The sequence below is a fragment of the Mixophyes fleayi genome, chromosome 2, assembly GCF_038048845.1.
Source record: "Mixophyes fleayi isolate aMixFle1 chromosome 2, aMixFle1.hap1, whole genome shotgun sequence".
Lineage (NCBI taxonomy): Eukaryota > Metazoa > Chordata > Amphibia > Anura > Limnodynastidae > Mixophyes > Mixophyes fleayi.
In genome coordinates this window covers 171,031,666-171,048,083 of record NC_134403.1, presented here as the reverse complement: position 1 = coordinate 171,048,083, position 16,418 = coordinate 171,031,666, and the positions used below count along the sequence as shown (strand labels likewise).

General features: G+C 44.7%; 1 protein-coding gene across 2 annotated transcripts in view; it reads left to right on the top strand.

Moving 5' to 3' along the window:
• The window catches only part of MYBBP1A (MYB binding protein 1a), a 94,960-nt gene that overhangs the window by 28,996 nt on the left and 49,546 nt on the right, over positions 1–16,418 (top strand). For both annotated transcript variants that reach the window (XM_075194980.1, XM_075194979.1), the window contains exons 12-15: positions 8,623–8,829; positions 9,405–9,513; positions 10,661–10,754; positions 11,157–11,299. In XM_075194980.1, the coding sequence (XP_075051081.1) occupies positions 8,623–8,829; positions 9,405–9,513; positions 10,661–10,754; positions 11,157–11,299 (553 nt within the window). The remainder of the gene's footprint in view (positions 1–8,622; positions 8,830–9,404; positions 9,514–10,660; positions 10,755–11,156; positions 11,300–16,418) is intronic.

Below are 16,418 nucleotides of genomic sequence, written 5' to 3'. Positions count from 1 at the left end.
CTTCCTCCATGGTAGTCTCTCACTATTATGTGTGCAGACACCAGAATAAATAGCCATTTTATAGCTTCCCTATTCTGTCCGGAGTCCTGATAGAAAGGTTTGGGGATTGTTATTTTAAAAAGTTTATTTTTGCTCTGTGGGGCTTTTATTGGCTGAATTGCAGGCTCACTTTCTGTTCAGTTATTGGGCTGCTTGTTATTTAAATTGTGTTTTGTTACACTGTTTATTACACTGTTTTGTTTGTGTTTTGTCCCATCTGTTAACATGTCAGAAGGGGAAAAACTATGCGTGGTAAATCTGGTGTTACATCAATGTTGAGTTCCACCTGGACTGTCTGTCACGTTAAGTTACCATCATGTCAGTCAGGCGCGCAGGCACTGTGCGCAGCCTGCCGGCTTTCTAAGAGCATACCGTGTAATACAGCAGCTGCTGCTTTACATACAGCAACACATGCCTGGGTTCGGTCTCTCTCCAATACAGTGGCTGAACTTGCTCAGTTGGTGCTGTCACAGGCTGTGGTCGCTTCATCTTCTGATTCTGCTTGCACTGTAGCAACTGACATGGGTTCTAGTTTGCTAAGTCAAGGTTTGACTGTTTCTCCCTGGCAGAGTCTGTACAGCCTGCTTGGGTACAGGGAATTGCATCCTCTGTACAGGGTATGATTTAGGTTTCTTCCTCTTAGAGAGGATGTTACAATCTGCGGCACCGTGTTCCTCACATAAGCGTAGGAGGATGGCGCCACAACTTCAGGAAAATAAGCCAGATTTTGACTGTAGTTCCCAGAATGAAGGTAATTTAGCGCTGAATTCTGACATGGATGCTCCTTCGGTTGTGGAGGAGATTCATTCGGTTAGCCAGAGTGTGGAGGAATTAATGCAAGCTGTGTGTCAGGTACTTCACATTCCTAAGTAAGAGGTTCCTTATGTTGCACAAGCTCCTCTTTTTGCACGGGGAAGAAAACTTTTTTTTTTCCCTGGCTTCTTCCCTATTGGAAGATTTGTTGTCAGAGCCTTGGACTTCCCCAGATAGCAAGTTCCAAGTATTTCAGTGACTCCAGTCGGTTTATCTTTTTCCAACTGAAGTTTTTGCTAAATGGTAGACGCTTCCACGTGTGGATGCTGCAGTTACAATGTTAGCCAAATAAACTACTATTCCTTTTCCTAACATAGCCACTCTTAAGGATGGTACAGTCCATTAGGTTAAGGCCGTCCTTAAATTCATTTATGTGGCAGCATGTGCCTCTTTCAGGCCTGCTTTGGCATCTGTGTGGGTTAACAAAGCAGTAGAAAACTGGTCAAAACACCGTTTTCAGGGTTTGTTGGCAGGCAGGCTTTCCTCTGGACTGCTTTGATTAGTCAAGCAAATTCAGAGGGCGATAGATTATTTACGAGAGGCAGCCACATACGCGGGACTGATTGTTGCACGTATTTCTGCCTCTGCCGTTTCAGCTCATCGTATTCTCTGCTTTAAGTCCTGGAAGGCTGATGGGGAGTCTGAAATGGTTCTAGACCATACTGTTTTCTGGGGGTCTTTTGTTTGGACCTCAGCTTGACTCCATTATTAGTCAAGCTACAGGTGGAAAGGGCATTTTTCTCCCAGTTAATGCTCCCAAACAAAGATTATCCAAATGCCAGTCCTTTCAGTCCTCAGGAAGATTTTGGGGTTAATATTCCTCAGGCCAATCTTCTACAGGCCAGTCATCCGCTCCGAGCGGTGGTTTGCAGCGGGGACGTCAGGCCTGGTCTGGGCGACGTCCAGCTGCAAAGCCTGCACACAAACCGTCTGCATGATAGGTTTTTTGCTCCTCTGATTTCGTCGGTGGTAGGAGCCCGTCTTCTGCAGTTCAGGGATCGGTGGTGTCAGTCCACTACCGATGTCTGGATTCGGGGAGTGGTGAACCAGGGTTACAAGATCGATCTGCTCGGTCTTCCTCCCAGACTATTTTTCGCCACAGGGCTTCCGTCTTGTCCGAGGTAATGATTGGCTTTAACAGAAGCGATTCAATCCCTTCTTTCGTCCGGAGTGATTATCCCGGTTCCTCATTCTCAAAGAGGTTTGGGGTTTTATTCCAATCTTTTTCTTGTGACAAAACCAGATGGCTCCTTCAGACCGATTCTCAATCTAAAGTATTTGAATACACAGGTCAAAGTACCCAGCTTCAAGAAAGAGTCTTTACGCTCGGTCATTCTCGGCATGGAACAGGGAGAATTTATGGTGGCTCTAGACATAAGGATGCATATCTCCATGTGCCTATTTGGAAGGGTCATCAGTCCCTGTTGAGGTTTGCAGTTCGGTCAGAGCACTTCCAAGTTCAGGCTCTCCCGTTCGGTCTCACCACAGCTCCACGTATCTTCACCAAGATCATGGCGGTTATGGCTGCTCTGCTAAGGGCCAAGGGAATTACAATCATCCCTTACCTGGACGATCTACTTTTAAAGGCAGGTTCTTCAGAGAAGCTTCTGTTGCATATTCAGGTAGTAATCCTGCAGTCACACGGTTGGATTATCAACTTCAGAAAATCCAAGTTGGTCCCATCCCAGCGGATGGTGTTTCTGGGTCTCTTATTCGATACCCGTCTGAGACGGGTGTTCTCTCCTCAGGACAAGATCCTAGCCTTGCAGAGGATGGTGAAATCCCTGTTGGTGGCAAGGAGACCTTCCATTTATTTTGCAATGAGACTTCTGGGCAAGATGGTATCGTCATTCGAAGCATTCCAGTTTGCTCAGTTCCATGCACGACAGTTTCAATTGGAACTCCTGTCGCAATGGAACAAATCCCATCGGAATCTGGCGAGTCAGGTTTTTCGCCTGTCTCCGCAGACGCGTCGGTCGCTGATCTGGTGGCTACATAGGCAGAATCTCACCAGGGGACGCTTGTTCTAAATTTGGAATTGGATTCTGATAACAGATAGCAGCCTTCGGGGTTGGGGGGCTGTCTGTCTTCAGGCTCGGTTTCAGGGGCTTTGGACTCAGAAGGAATCCAAAATTCCAATAGATGTCTTAGAACTGGGCGCAGTGTTTCATGCTCTAAGAAGTGCGCAACACTTGCTGCAGGGAAAGCCAGTTAATATTCAATCGGACAATGTCAAAGCAGTGGCATATCTCAACCATCAGGGCGGCACCAGGAGTCCCTTGGTCATGAGGGAGACTCACAGGATATTTCTGTGGGCCGAAGCTCACGTTTCGGCACTCGTGGACATCTTCATTCCCGGAATAGAAAATTGTGAAGCAGCCTTCCTAAGCAGGCAGACTCTGCATCCACGAGAATGGTCTCTCCACCCGGAGATGTTTCAACAGTTAGTGGTGAAATGGGGTCAACAGGATGGCATCTCGGTTGAATCACAAGGTTTCTCGCTACTGTTCCCGTGCAAGAGATAGCAGGGCAGTCGCGGTAGATGCTATGTCCGTCCCTTGGAGGTACCCTTTAGTGTACCTTTTTCCTCCGATAGCCATGCCTCCACGAGTACTGAAAAAGGTGGAGAGAGTGTTCCAGTGCTTCTAGTGGCGCCGGATTGGCCGCGCAGGGCCTGATACACCGACGTACCCTTCATGGCAGGAGGTCGGTCGTGGTGGTTGCCAATACGCACAGACCCGCTAACCCAGGGTCCCTTTTGTCATCAGGGTTTGCATCGTCTGTCTTTAACGGCGTGGCTGTTGAGGCCAGGATCCTAAGAGCTAAGGGTTTTTCGGATCGGGTGGTGCAGACCATGCTCCGTGCTCGAAAACCGTCTTCGGCCAAAATATATCATCGTGTCTGGAGGACATATATTGGTTGGTGCGAAAAGAAGGGATATTCTACGTCTTCTTTTCGTCTGGCCAGGTTACTGACGGTCTTACAGAATGGCTTGGATGCAGGTTTTCGTCTTAGTTCTCTTAAGGGTCAGGTGTCGGCTCTTTCGATCTTCTTTCAAAGAAAACTCTGTCATACCTGATGTGTAAACTTTCATTCAAGGTGTTCTCCATGTTCAACCTCCTTATATTCCTCCGGTTCCACCATGGGATTTGAATTTGGTGTTGAGGGCTTTACAGCATCCACCGTTTGAGCCCTTGAATACGGTGGATTTCAAATTTCTAACGTTTAAAACGGTTTTTCTTTTGTCCATTTCTACGGCACGCAGAGTTTCAGAGCTTGCTGCTTTGTCTTGCAAGCTTCCTCTGCTAGTTTTCCATGAGGATAGGGCAGTTCTTAGATCCAAGCCCTCTTTCCTTCCTAAAGTTGTATCTAAGTTTCATTTGAATCAGGACATTGTTATTCTGGCTCTATCTGATTCCTCATCTTCTGATAACGATGAGTCTATTCGTTATCTTGATGTTGTTCGTGCCTTGCGAATTTATGTTAAAAGATCTCAGAAATTACGCAAAACTGAAGATCTTTTCATTCTTTATGATGCTCACAAAATAGGCTGGCCAGCTTCTAAAGTGACCATTATGGCTGTTATCCGTCAGGCTTACAATGGGACTGGGGAGCCTGTCCCAGATAATTTACGGGCACATTCTACAAGATCTGTAAGTGATTCCTGGGTGGCCCGCCATGGTGCCTCTAGTGAACAATTGTGTAAAGCGGCCACATGGTCTTCTATACACACTTTCACAAAGTTTTACAGATTTAATGTGTTTGCCTCTAGGGACGCAAGTTTTGGGAGAAAGGTGCTTCGGGCCATTTCTTCTGAGCGTTCCCTCCCGTGAGACAGCTTTGGGATGTCCCCAAGGTCCCGGTGTCCCCCAAAGATGTCGGAGAAAATGGAATTTTTATACTCGCGTAAAATCCGTTTCTCTTAATCCATTGGGGGATACCGGGCGCCCACCCTTAACGCTCTGGTTTCTCCTTCTGTTTGACATGTTGTCTGGTTGTTAAGACAATGATGTGTTAAGTTTATTTTTTTTTCTTTGGTTTCTCTCTCTCCTTTTCTGCGGGCTTGGTTAAACATAGACTGGCCTCTAGCAGGAGGTGGGGTATAGAGGGGCTGGAGCCAGAGCTTTGTTTAACTAAAGTTATAGTGCCTGTGTTCGCCTGTCCCTATTCCCAAGGTCCCAGTGTCCCCAAATGGATTAAGAGAAACGGATTTTACGTAAGTATAAAAATCCCATTTTCTCTTTGCGCTCAGTCATTCACGGCATGGAACATGGAGAATTTAGAGTGGCTCTAGACATCAAGGATGTTTATCTGGAAGGGTCATCAGTCCCTTTTTAGGTTTGCGGTTTGATCAGAGCACTTCCAATTTCAGGATCTTCCTTTTGGTCTGGCCACGGCCCCACATATCTTCACCAAGATCATGGCTGCTCTGCGAAGGTCCAAGGGGATTACAGTCATCCCTTACCTAGACGATCTTCTTTTAAAAGCTAATTCTCCAGAGGTGCTTCAGTCGCATATCCAAGTAAGTAGTCCAGACCCTAGAGTTTCACTGTTGGAGTCTTAACTTCAAGAAGTCCAAGTTGATCCCATCCCAGCGGATGATCTTTTTGGGTCTTTTATCCAACACCCGACTACGACGGGTGGTCTTGCCCGAGGACAAGATTCTAGCCTTTCAGAAGATAGGGATATCTCTGTTGGCAGCAAGGAGGCCTTCAATACATTTCGCCATGAGAGTTCTGGGCAAGATGGTATCAACTTTCGAGGCAATCCAGTTTGCTCCATTTCATGTACGGCAGTTCCAGTTGGAATTTCTGTCGCAATGGAACAAGTCCGACCTGAATCTGGCGGGCCAGGTATTCCGCCTGTCTCCGCAGACGCGTCAGTCGCTTCTTTGGTGGTTACACAAACAATCTCGCCAGGGGACGTAACTTGTCAATTTGGAATTGGACTTTGATCACAACGGATGCCAGCCTTTGAGGTTGGGGGGCTATCTGTCTTCATGCTCGGTTTCAGGGTCTTTGGACTCGGAAGGAATCCAGGCTTCCAATCAATATCTTGGAACTGGGAGCAGTGTTATGAGCGCGCTACACCTGCTGCAGGGAAGGCCAGTGAAGATTCAGTCAGATAAGGCCACAGCAGTGGCATACCTCAATCATCAGGGTGGCACCAAGAGTCCCTTGGTCATGTGGGAAAAACACAGGATTTTTCAGTGGGTCGAGGTTCATGTTCCAGTGCTCATCGCAATCTTTATTCCCGGAATAGGGAATTGGCTAGCAGACTTTCTAAGCAGGCAGAGTCTGTATCCGGGCGAATGGTCCCTTCATCCGGAGTTGTTTCATCAGTTGGTGGAAAGGTGGGGTCAGCTGGATGTCGTCATAAATGCATCACGGTGGAACCACAAAGTCCCCCTCTTCTGCTCACGTTCAAGAGATCCTATGGCTGTCGTGGTAGATGCCTTGTCTGTCCCTTGGAGGTACCGCTTAGTGTACCTTTTTCCACCAGTAGCCATGCTTCCAAGGGTGTTAAAAAAGGTAGAGAGGGTGTCCCAGTTTTTCTAGTAGCGCTGGATTTGCCGCGGAGGGCCTGGTACACCAACGTGCTTTCCATGGCAGGAGCTCGGTCGTGGCGGTTGCCGCTACATCCAGACCTATTAATTCAAGGTCCCTTTTGTCATCTAGGTTTGCAACGTCTGGCTTTAACGGCGTGGCTATTGAAGCCATGATTTTAAGAGCTAATGGTTTTCCCGAACGTGTGGTGCAAACCATGCTTTGTGCTCGGAAACCAGCCTCTGCAAAAATTTATCACCGAGTCTGGAAGACATATATTTGTTGGTGTGAAAAGATAGAATATCCTACTTCTTTTCGCTTGACCAGGTTACTTAGGTTCTTGCAGGACGGGTTGGATGCAGGTTTGCGTCTTGGTTCTCTTAAAGGTCAGGTGGTGGCTCTTTCTGTCTACTTTCAAAGAAAACTTGCTGTCATACCTGATGTGCAAACTTTTATTCAGGGTGTACTCCATGTACAACCTCCATATGTTCCTCCGGTACCGCCATGGGATTTGAATTTGGTGTTGAATGCTTTACAGAATCCACCTTTCGAACCTTTGAATACAGTGTAAAGCAGCCACGTGGTTGTCTGCACACACATTCACTAAGTTTTAAAAGTTTAATGTGCTTCCAAGGATGCAAGTTTCGGAAGAAAGGTGCTTTGTGCTGTTTCTTCTTAGCGTTCGTTCCTGTGAGACAGCTTTGGGATGTCCCCGATGTCCCCCAAAGGAAGACAGAGAAAATTGGATTTTTATACTTGCGTAAAATCCGTTTCACTTAGTCCATTGGGGGACACTGGGCGCCCACCCTTAACGCTCTGGTTTCTCCTACTGTTTGACATTTTGTTGTTAAGAGAATGTTGTTGTTTTGTTAAGTTTATTCTCTTTTCTTGTTTTCTCTTTATCTCCGCTTTCTGTGGGCTTGGTTAAACATAAACTGAGGCTGAGAGAGGAAGTGGGTTATGGAGTGGGAGGAGCTAGGGCTTAGCTAAACAGAAGTTTAAAGTGCCAGTTCGCCCTACTCTATACCCCAATGTCCCCGGTGTCCCCCAATGGACTAAGAGAAACGGATTTTACGTAAGTATAAAAATCCAATTTTTTCTCCTGGACAGTGTGCCAAGTTTCTCTGCATCTTGGGCCAGCATGGGTATCAAGTGTATAGCCCACTCTTCTGGTAATGTACACTTTGCACCGTTGGCTGTTATGCAACAAAAATTCCCCATGCTGGACCAAACCTTTTTACATATAATATATGTAATTGTTACTTGCGTCCATTAAATATAAACATATTTCAAATTTTGCCTTATTCAGCAAATGTGAAAGGGAAAGTATACAGCAATAAAAATCTTTTTTTAAGTAATTGTGCACAGTTTAATGTTAAGTTCTGAAAATATAGATCATTTTGCGAACAAACATATATTGCTATATTAGCCATCTAGTATCTTGGACTAAGTAATGAAGTTTTAGCACTTTGAGCAAGAAAACTGGGCTCCTTCCCCCACACTCTTGTCTTAACAGTTGTTATCAGGTGGCACCTACGTTATGCCCTCCTCTCCCAGAAGCAGCAGGACCCTCTGTTATGGAAGCAGCAGATAGTCTGTATCAGTCGCATTGGCAAAGGGAGACTTCATCTTCTGATATTACCTGCTGCTTATTCCTATGGTTAGAGTCTCCTTGCTGTATAGAGTACAATGCTTACTAAACATTCTTTACCTTATGTGGTAGTATTTTTGTGAAATGTTGACCGAGACAAAATATTAATAACGAACATTTATTGTTTATTTTGTCTTGTTTACCATTTATTTCCAACCTATTTTGAAAAGCTTTTTTTTTTCTTGGAGCTCCTAATAGTATCCACATACATTACGGTTTGGTAGTATAATTTGTTAAAATTTGATGACCATAGTTTTTTTTTTTTAACTGCACTTTTTCCTGAGTGGTAGTACTTATTCCAATTAGTCTGCATTACTATTATCTGTTGCGGAAAGAGTTTATCCGTAATTAAAATATTCTGCATTTTCATGCAGATGTTCATGCTTATGACTAAGATGTTGCTGTTGAATTGTTTTATATAAACGTGAAATAGATGATTGACAATAGAATACATACATGTTATTACAGCAAAGTAGCCCATAGGGAGTGCCATTTTGTATTTTAGCAAAAAATAACTCAAAATAAGTAATGTTGCAGAGTAACTTTTAAACACTACATCTTATTTCATTCCAGCTTATTGCTTAATCTGAATGGCATGCCTGTGCTAGGAGAAAGTCCTGTGATTAACACTTCAAAGGAGAGACACATTGTTGGCGTTACTGCAGATGGAAGTCTGTGGATTCATTGCATGTTGAGCTATGCAAACTTGTTAATGGCACGTGGGAAGGTTGTTAAGGCTCTTAAACCGTTCAATGAGGAGCAAAAGGAAGCTTGGGATCGGTAAGAGCTACAACTACTTAATTACAATGATACTTCTCACCCTATATTCATTGTGGTATTGCGGAAGGAAAGGCAAAAAACATTCACAGTACGAATGGATAGATGGAATTGGGCCTTTATCTTCTGTCTACAAAGATACTGATTACACCAGTAATATGCAACCCTACTTTTCCTAGTTTCAGTATTTCCGCACAACTAAAATAAAATAATGATATTGTTTAATAACACAGGAATAACATAAGATTTAAAATAAAAGGGACACAACCTTTTATTACTTTCAAAATGAATGCTGTCACAAGAGGAAGGGCCCATTTCCTGAGTATTTTATAACATTACACCTAAACCTTACTGGAATCGTAACACTTTGCAGTGAGGATTGCCTTATATGAACAAATGTGATACAGAAAGTAAAAGTAAGATATATCAGTAGAGTAATTAAACATTACCTGCCTTATACCACTTGTGGTGTGTGACCTACCTTTTATGGTCTTTGATCCCTAGAGTGCCTAACAATTTTTATAGTTGCCAGTCTTGTTCTTCTGTCCAGTTTGTTTAATATTTTTTCCTTCTTGCAGAATGCTGCAGTATGTGGATAACCTACAGAAGAAAACAAAGAAATCAAATAGTATGGAACTTTCGGCCTATCAGCAGTTGATGCTGTTAGTTGGAATTCATCTTTTTAAGGTTAAGCCACTTACAATGACCTTAAAGACACATAATTCACATTAACATACATATTGTCTGTCCTGTATTATGCAGAATGCTTGGAGCTAAACGTTTTAAAGATTAGATGTGGAACATAGTGTCTAAATCCTGATATATTACATTTATAAATTTCAACTATTCCCCTCTCATTTCCTTCCTCATTGAGATGTTTAACAGTATTTAACATATTTTCCAGAAAATAGGCCATCTCCCCCTAACATATATGACACCAGGATAAACATTGCAAGCCAGATATTGCCGAGAAATATCGCGAATGCAAACCACATCTTGAAGGAAAATATCACTCCATTTCTCGAGCCTCCTGTTAAACCTCTCCCACCCGCCAGCGCTCTGTGTAACTGCCAACCACCTGTTGCACAGTGAGACGTAAGCTCCATTTTGTTGATCTGTGCGGTGGTTAATGAGACGCAATCTGAATGAAATTATGGAAAAAGTTAATTGGTGTTATTGAATTCATGGAAAACTCTCCTATTCATATGTAGAGATCAAAAGAGGGCACAAAGTCATTCAACTATTTAAAGATGATTTATTGGCTCAGTAATGCAAAATATCACAGACTTTCAGGTTATACTTTAAACATTCAGCATTTTTTGCTGATAGGAGTTCCCTTTTAACAATTTAAGCAGCATAATTTAATGGTGTATATTTTCTTTCTTTACTCACATAACAAACACTCTTACTCTGGACCTATTGAACCCAAAGGAAGCCCCGCCTACATATATTTCCTTACTAAGATCCATAGTCATTCATGCACTGTACATGCACTAAAGCCTGAGCAGCTTGGCTGGAATGCACCTTTGTGCATATGCAGTTGCGCGGAGCAAGTGAACACAGGCATGGATTAAGTAAGTGCAATCAAAATATTAGAAAAGCATAAGCAGGAGGAGACTCAGGGTAGCTGTCCTAATACTCATACAAGCTAATGCAGCAGGTTAAATGTATTTGCATTTGTTTAAAGTTGTCTTCTTGTATTATTAAGCGCTACTGTTGCCCCAGTTGTTCAAGTAAACTGCTATTTTTAAAAAACATGGCCGTCCTGTTTCCATCTGAATATTTTATACCAGAAATACAGTTCCCTTTCAGTAACATGCTTTCTTTTATTTAGACACCCGAGGAGAGTGTGGATTTGTTAAATGATATTCAGAACTGCCTGGATAAAGCTCTAAGTAAAAAAGCCAAAAAGAAAAAGGATGTTGAAGGTTTGTCATATATTTTTGTGTATGCAATTAAAGGTAAATTATATGAAAATGTAGTAATTGGGAATATTATATTATTCCATTTCTATGTCTTATTTGCTATGATAGTTAATGTTTACCTATAAATCCGTTTTAATGTGTCTTCAGGCATTGTGGCTTTCACTTTTGCATTTTATGAAACACTTGCTAATTTTTAATGGATTATGTTTTGTTCTCTTAAGCCAGCCACATTTCTAATATAATGGCTTTCACAAAGATCATCTTAAATTAATCAAAAAGCTACAGTTCTTGAAGCATAATGAACATATACAGTATATGTTCATATTTGTAAATGTAGCAAGGTGGGCTTATCTATTATATGTTGGCAGAACTTTTGTCCTCACACTGTTTTGTTTCTCTTGATAGAACCCGAATGGGTGGAGGTGATGGTGGAGATTCTTCTGTCTCTGTTTTCACAACCAAGTAGGCTTTTCCGAATGGTGTCTAGGAATGTCTTCAAGAAGATTTGTCCATATTTGACCAAGAATGCCCTGCAGCTGATCTTGAATGTGTGTAACATTCCCTGAATCCTGTGTATATATGTTGTGTGTGTATATGTGTGTCTATATATGTGTATGTTTATGTGTATATGTGTGTATGTATTTAATCTTTCATCCAATCTGGTGGACAATGCTTACCATGGGGTTGTGTGAGGGGAGGAGGAGTTTGGCACTTAACTGGTTAACTCTGTTAATGCTTGCTGCTGACAGACCCCTCCCCCTGCAATCCCACTGCTGCCTTCAGTTTTTGTTGAGTGCCCAAGGGAGCTGGGCTCACTTAGCTAGTAGTGAAGTTTTTTTTTGTTTTTTTTCTTCGAAGTGATTTATTTCATTTTATTTTAACTTTTTTATGCAGAGGTGTGCTCCGTTTTCCTGACAGAGCACACTGGTAAAGAAGCAACTGTCAGTGAGAGCCGGACGGCTTCTGTGTACTTTGACAGGCGGCTTATGTAAGCCGCTGTCACTCTGTTTGTTACCGGTGCTGCCATGAAGGCAGAGAGCGCCGGTTAACCTTGCCGTCGCAGGCTGACATTGTGGACTATTCCAAGTCCCCTCCTCGAAAAAAGGAGGCGGGGAACTTGGTATTCGGCCGCAGGATCTGGAGATCTGCCCGGGGAAAGAACCTAACGGCGATTACTGCTTGTAGAAAAGCAGTAAATCGCCCATGTCGGCCATTTCAGTGCAGGACAGGGAGAGCTGAGATAATAGAGCTCCCCCGCCCTTTAGTGGAAGAGTGGACTCGCCCAAGGCGCCAAATCTGCTTGGGAAAAGAGACATCAGCTCCTTCTGGAAAATAGCAGAGCTGCTGACAGACTTCTCTCCTCCTGATAGCTCAGCCCTGGGGGCTAAGTACCAAAATCTTTTTTCCTACACTCACTATTCTATAGATAGAGATGTATTTGAAGATTTATATATGCATATAAATATATTGGGACGTAGTATATTACCTGTATAGATACTCTTGCTCTCGCATATATCTTTTTATACAGGGAGATACTATCTTTTGATCTTTGTCATAGATCAGTTCGTATCTTCTGCCTGCTTCTTGTGTGTGTTTGCCTGTTTTCCATTTTTTTTGCTGTAGTGTTACCTTAAAATGTCTGACAAGAGTAAAGTACCTCGTGCTAAGTATTATACTTGTTACAAGTGTAAAGTTAAATATGAACAGCAGGACCTGGGGGTGCTCTGTACCGACTGCGGTGGGGCTACCATGGTGGTGCAGCCACAGACGCGCCCTAGCCATAATGGAAACACCAGCGTGGACGGCTGCAGGGGGTTACCACATTGGTACAGCTGCTTTCTTAACCCACAGAAATTCCAGTGGTTGCTTCGGTACTCCCTTCAACCTCTGGAATGCTAGCCTCTCTTAGTTCAGGAGAGACCATGGAAACTGCTGAGTCCGTTGTTTCCGGACAAGCGGGAGATCCCTCTTCTTTACCATCTCAAGCCCCCCTTATGGGAGAGCCGGCTTGTTCTACATCATTAGTCAGGGGCCTAGATCGGTCAAACCAGTTTTTGGAGAACCCAAGACATCTACCTAGTAAAAAGATACACAATTCCTCTAACCGCCTTCTGTTCCTCTCTGACTCAGAGAGATCCTCCGAAGAGAAGGGTGAGGTGTTAGAGGATTCTGATTCCGCACAGGTCACAGACCGACAGGAGTCTCCCAGATATCAGGGGATTGATGACCTGGTGGTAGCAGTGCGTCAGGCGCTGGGACTTCTGGACATAGAGGAAACTAGATCTACAGATCGTAGTCTATTTAAAAAGGTCAGAAGACGGGCTATCCGTTTCCCTTCATCTGTGTAGTTGAAAGAGATCGCGGAAGCATCCTGGAAACAACCTGACCGTAGGATTGTTATTCCAGGAAGGTACCTGTCTCTATACCCTCTACAAGAAGGTGATCTAATCCGCTGGGAACAGGTCCCAAGGGTAGATACTCCAGTGGCACGCTTAGCTCGCCACACTACACTTCCGGTTCCAGGAACAGCTTCCTTACAGGACCCCAAGGCCGCAAGATAGAGGCTTTCTTAAAGTCTATCTACACAGCAGCAGGTTCTTCATTCAGACCCATGTTTTAATCAGCATGGGTTGTCAGAGTTATGGAAACATGGGCTGATCAGTTGGCTACAGCTTTGCAGGATTCTGACCTGCTTCCCCTTGCCCTGCACCTTAAGGAGGCTTCAGTGTACGTCTATGAGGCTGCCCAGAACGCAGCTTTCATTTCCTCCTCTGTTTCAGCAACAGGAGTGGCGGCTAGAAGGGCTCTATGGCTGAGGTCCTGGAATGCGGACACCAAATTAAAAAAATCTTTAGAGTCCCTCCCTTATTCCAGTGGAGTGTTATTTAGCCCGGAATTTGATAGCATCATTTCCCAGGCCACTGGATGTAAAATTTCTTTCTTGCCTGTCAATGTCCCAAGGCCTAGGACACCCAGCTTTGGCTCATTTAGACAGCCCTTTTGAGGGGGCCCATCTGGCAGGGCCATACACTCAGGTCCAGATCTTCTGGCACCAGAGGACACTCGCTCCGAGGTAGGTCTTCCTCCTCCTCAAGCCGTCCCTCTTCTAAGCTCCCGGATAAATCGGCAGCATGACGCTCATCCCCCCCTTCTAGCAGCGGCGCGAGTGGGGGGACATCTACTGTTCATGGATCAGTGGGTCCTCGGAGGACAGGTGGATTCGAGGGATCATGACAAGAGGTTACATAATAGACATAGCGGGCCCAGTCCCTTGGAGGTTCTTTGCAACCAGCTTGCCCTGCCAGTCACAAAGAAGACAGGCAATGCTTTGCTGTTTTTCCTCTCTTCTTTCAGCAGGAGTTATCCAGGTAGTTCCCGAAAACCAAAAGAGACAAGGGTTCTACTCCAATCTCTTGTTGGTCCAAAAGCCAGATGACTTCTTCCACCCCATCTTATCCCTAAAACAGTTGAACCTTCACCTGCAGGTGGTCAGATTTCGAATGGAATCCCTGAGATCAGTTATCAACAAACTGAAGGCAAATCAGTTTGTGACGTCGATAGATGCCTACCTCCACGTGCCTATCTGGAAGGCACATCAGGCTCTTCTCAGATTTACAGTAGGATCTGCTCAGTACCAGTTCAGAGCCCTTCCATTCGGCCTTGAAACCCCACCAAGGGTGTTTACAAAAATTATGGCGGTAATGGCGGCTTATCATTCCAGAGGTCTGCAGTTGGTGCCATATCTGGATGATTTACTAATCGAAGCCGCCTGGGCTCACCTGCTCGAGCAGCATCTCCAGCTTCCCATCAGGATCTTGGAGAGGCATGGCTGGCTCATAAACCGCCCCAAATCTCAGTTAATACCTTGCCAGAGAATGACTTTTCTGGGACTTATAATGGATACATTCAATAAGAAAGTGTTCCTTCCAGAGGACAAGATATGATCCCTGCAGTACTCAGCGATGCGAGTTATGTCCTGCCAGAGACCGTCGGTCCTCCTGTGCATGCGATTACTAGGAAAGATGATGTCGACCTTCCAGACTCTCCCTTATGGTTGAATCCAATCTCGTAATTTCCAATGGGACCTCCTAAAAAAAATTGGTCAGGATCCCATCGGAAATTAGAATGTCAGTGGATTCGGCTGTCTCTGGAAGCAGGACAGTCACTCACTCAGATAGTGGATAGTCCGGGACAATTTGCTAGTGGGCAGGCCCTTTGCCCCATGGCCTTGGATCTTTGTATCCACAGACGCCAGCCTTCGAGGGTGGGGGCTGTAGTCCTTCATCTGAGACTTCAGGGGCTCTGGGCTACTCAAGTCCTCTCTCCCCATCAACATGTTTGAACTAAAAGCCATGTTAAAGGGCTTACAGGGTGCACAGTCCATCCTTCACGGCCAACCGGTCCGTCTGCAGTCCTACAACTGCTTGGCAGTGTCGTACGTCAACAGACAGGGAGGCACCAGGAGTGTAAGAGCAATGGAGTTGACGACGATTTTCACCTGGGCTGAAAACAACGTTCCCGCCATTTTCACAGTCTTTATTCCAGGCATCCAGAACTGGCAAGCAGACTATCAAAGCCGGCATGCAATTCTGCCGAGGGAATGGACTCTTCATCCGGAGGTTTTTCTACTCGTTCAGTGGGGGACCCCGGACTGAGACCTAATGGCATCTCGCCACAACAGAAAGTTCCTACAATTTTGCTCAAGGACAAGATATCCCTTGTCCGTGGCAATAGTTGTAATGACAATGCCCTTGGACTTCAGGTTAGGATACTTATTCCCTCCCATTTCCATGATTCCCCGGGTCCTTCGGAGAATCAAGCAATGCGGATTGCTAGTCATTCTGGTTGCTCCAGCTGGGCCGCGGAGGGTCTGGTATCCAGAGATTCTGTTGATGGCGGTAGGTCCGGGTCTTTGGTTACCTCTTCGAGAAGACCTACTTCAGTGACCATTCCTACATCAGGACTTACCGCGGCTGAATTTAACAGCATGGTTGTTGAAACCAACCTTTGGTAGGCCAAAGGGTTCCCTTCACAAGTAGTGGATACCCTCCTCAAAGCTAGAAAACCAGTCTCTGCTCGGATCTACCACCGGCTTACATACATTAGATGGTGCGAGAACCGGACCTGCCACTCTGATTTGTTCCGTCTCTCTAGGTTTTTTGCCTTTCTCCAAGACGGCCTGGATGGGGGTCTTTGCTTAGGATCCTTAAAAGTGTTTTTTCAACGATGCCTGGCAGACATACCGGATGTCAGGACCTTTCTACAGGGAGTCCTGCATATCCAGCCTCCATATGTCCCACCCACGGCACCCTGGGATCTTAACCTAGTCCTTAATATTCTTCAAGAACCTCCCTTTGAACCGTTATAGACTGCAAGAAGGAAAACTACTTTCTATGTTAAAAGCCAAAGCTCCAACCGCCTTAGTTCATAGTTTCCAAGCTGGGGATGCTTATTTGGTGTTTCATGATGGTAGGGCAGTTCTCAGAACAGTCCCGTCTTTCCTGCCTAAAGTAGTTTCCGGTTTCCATGTAAACCAGGAAATAGTGGTTCTGGTGTTCACGGACGACTCACAGGTGCCTGGAACAGGACCCATGAAATTTCTGGATTTAGTTAGAGCTCTCTGAATCGATGTGCGTAGGACATCTAAGATTTGCCGTACAGATTCCT